The 1,316-nt window shown below is 24.3% G+C and overlaps 1 protein-coding gene across 1 annotated transcript; it reads left to right on the top strand.

The window, feature by feature from the left end:
• Nucleotides 1-103: 103 nt before the first annotated feature.
• On the top strand, nt 104-1,066 carry LOAG_15713 (hypothetical protein; the record flags this gene model as incomplete). The annotated part of the gene is made up of 3 exons (XM_003151201.1): nt 104-265; nt 516-661; nt 913-1,066. The coding sequence occupies 3 exons, from the start codon at nt 104-106 to the stop codon at nt 1,064-1,066; spliced, it is 462 nt and encodes a 153-aa protein (XP_003151249.1).
• Nucleotides 1,067-1,316: the final 250 nt, after the last annotated feature.

Genomic DNA, 1,316 nt, shown 5'->3' with positions numbered 1-1,316 from the left:
AAAAAAAAATACACAGTTTGATTATTATTGATTGATAACATTGTTAATTGATTAAATACTGTTAATTGCATAAAATATTTTATCAAAATATATTAAAAATATTATGAAATATTTCAGTTGTGGTTCACTTCATAGTGGTGATCGTATCTTAGCAGTTGATAATATACTTCTAGAATCATGTACCGTTGAAGAAGCAATGCGTTTATTGCAGCGTTCCGGTGATATTGTTAAATTACGAGTTCGTAAAGGTGTTACATCTGAACAGGTATTTAAATTCTAAGAATTTCATTAATTCAAAATTTCAAAATAAACTTTATTTTTTTTTCAAATACAAAATAATTATATATCTGTCATAGTTTTATATGAACTAAATTTCATTCATAATTTTAACATTTTTTTTTCTTTTTGACAATTAAACAAAAAGTTTTTTAAAAAAATTAATTATTATTGTGAAAATATTTAAATTCCAAAAATTAATTTTCCTAATTAAAATATTTAAATTAAACCTTATTTAGGCTAATCATGATGCAGTGCAATCATTAATTTATTCTATCGAATTGAATCGAAATGGTGGACCATTAGGCATAACAATTGCTTCTAGTGCTGAACGTTATGAACCTATATTAATATCATACCTTGCACCAGGTGGATTAGCTGAAAAGTACGATTATTAATTATTGTGAAGATTTTTCATTTTTTTTTCAGTGATATTATTTGATAATTACTTTCGTTATCAATAACAATTATTAATAAAAGCAATAAGAATTCAAAAATTTAACATTACAGATACAAGGTAAATTTGGAAATTGGAAAAAGCACGACGTATAATATTAATCAAATTTATTATTTTATATTAAATAAACTTTTATATGGTCATCAATGACCAATGATCATACAATGGCTTATTTATAGGACAGGTGCGGTACGTGTTGGTGATCGAATTCTTGCAGTAAACAATGAATCAATTGAAGGTATGAAAGCAGCTGATGTAATGCATTTATTACAACAATGTACCGATCCTGTTACAATTAAAATTATGCGAATTTTTGATTCAAAAGGTTTATAATTTTTAACATTAATTATTTGCTAATTACATTGTCTTCCTTTTTTTTTTTTTTTTTTTTTCTAATTTACATCGCCCTCATTAAATTTTATGAATTTTTTTTTTTTTTCAAATTAAAAGAAAAAAGTAAAGCGAAAAATTATTGAAGGTTCTGGTCATTTATCAAATTCATCACAAATCGATAGAATTCGATTACAACATAATGTAGCAATGTCTGATTCATACAGTGAAAGTTCCGAAAAAATAGGGTTTG

Source organism: Loa loa (genome assembly GCF_000183805.2).
Source record: "Loa loa unplaced genomic scaffold supercont3.2518, whole genome shotgun sequence".
Lineage (NCBI taxonomy): Eukaryota > Metazoa > Nematoda > Chromadorea > Rhabditida > Onchocercidae > Loa > Loa loa.
The sequence above is the reverse complement of the archived record's forward strand: the minus strand, read 5'-3'. Positions and strand labels throughout refer to the sequence as shown.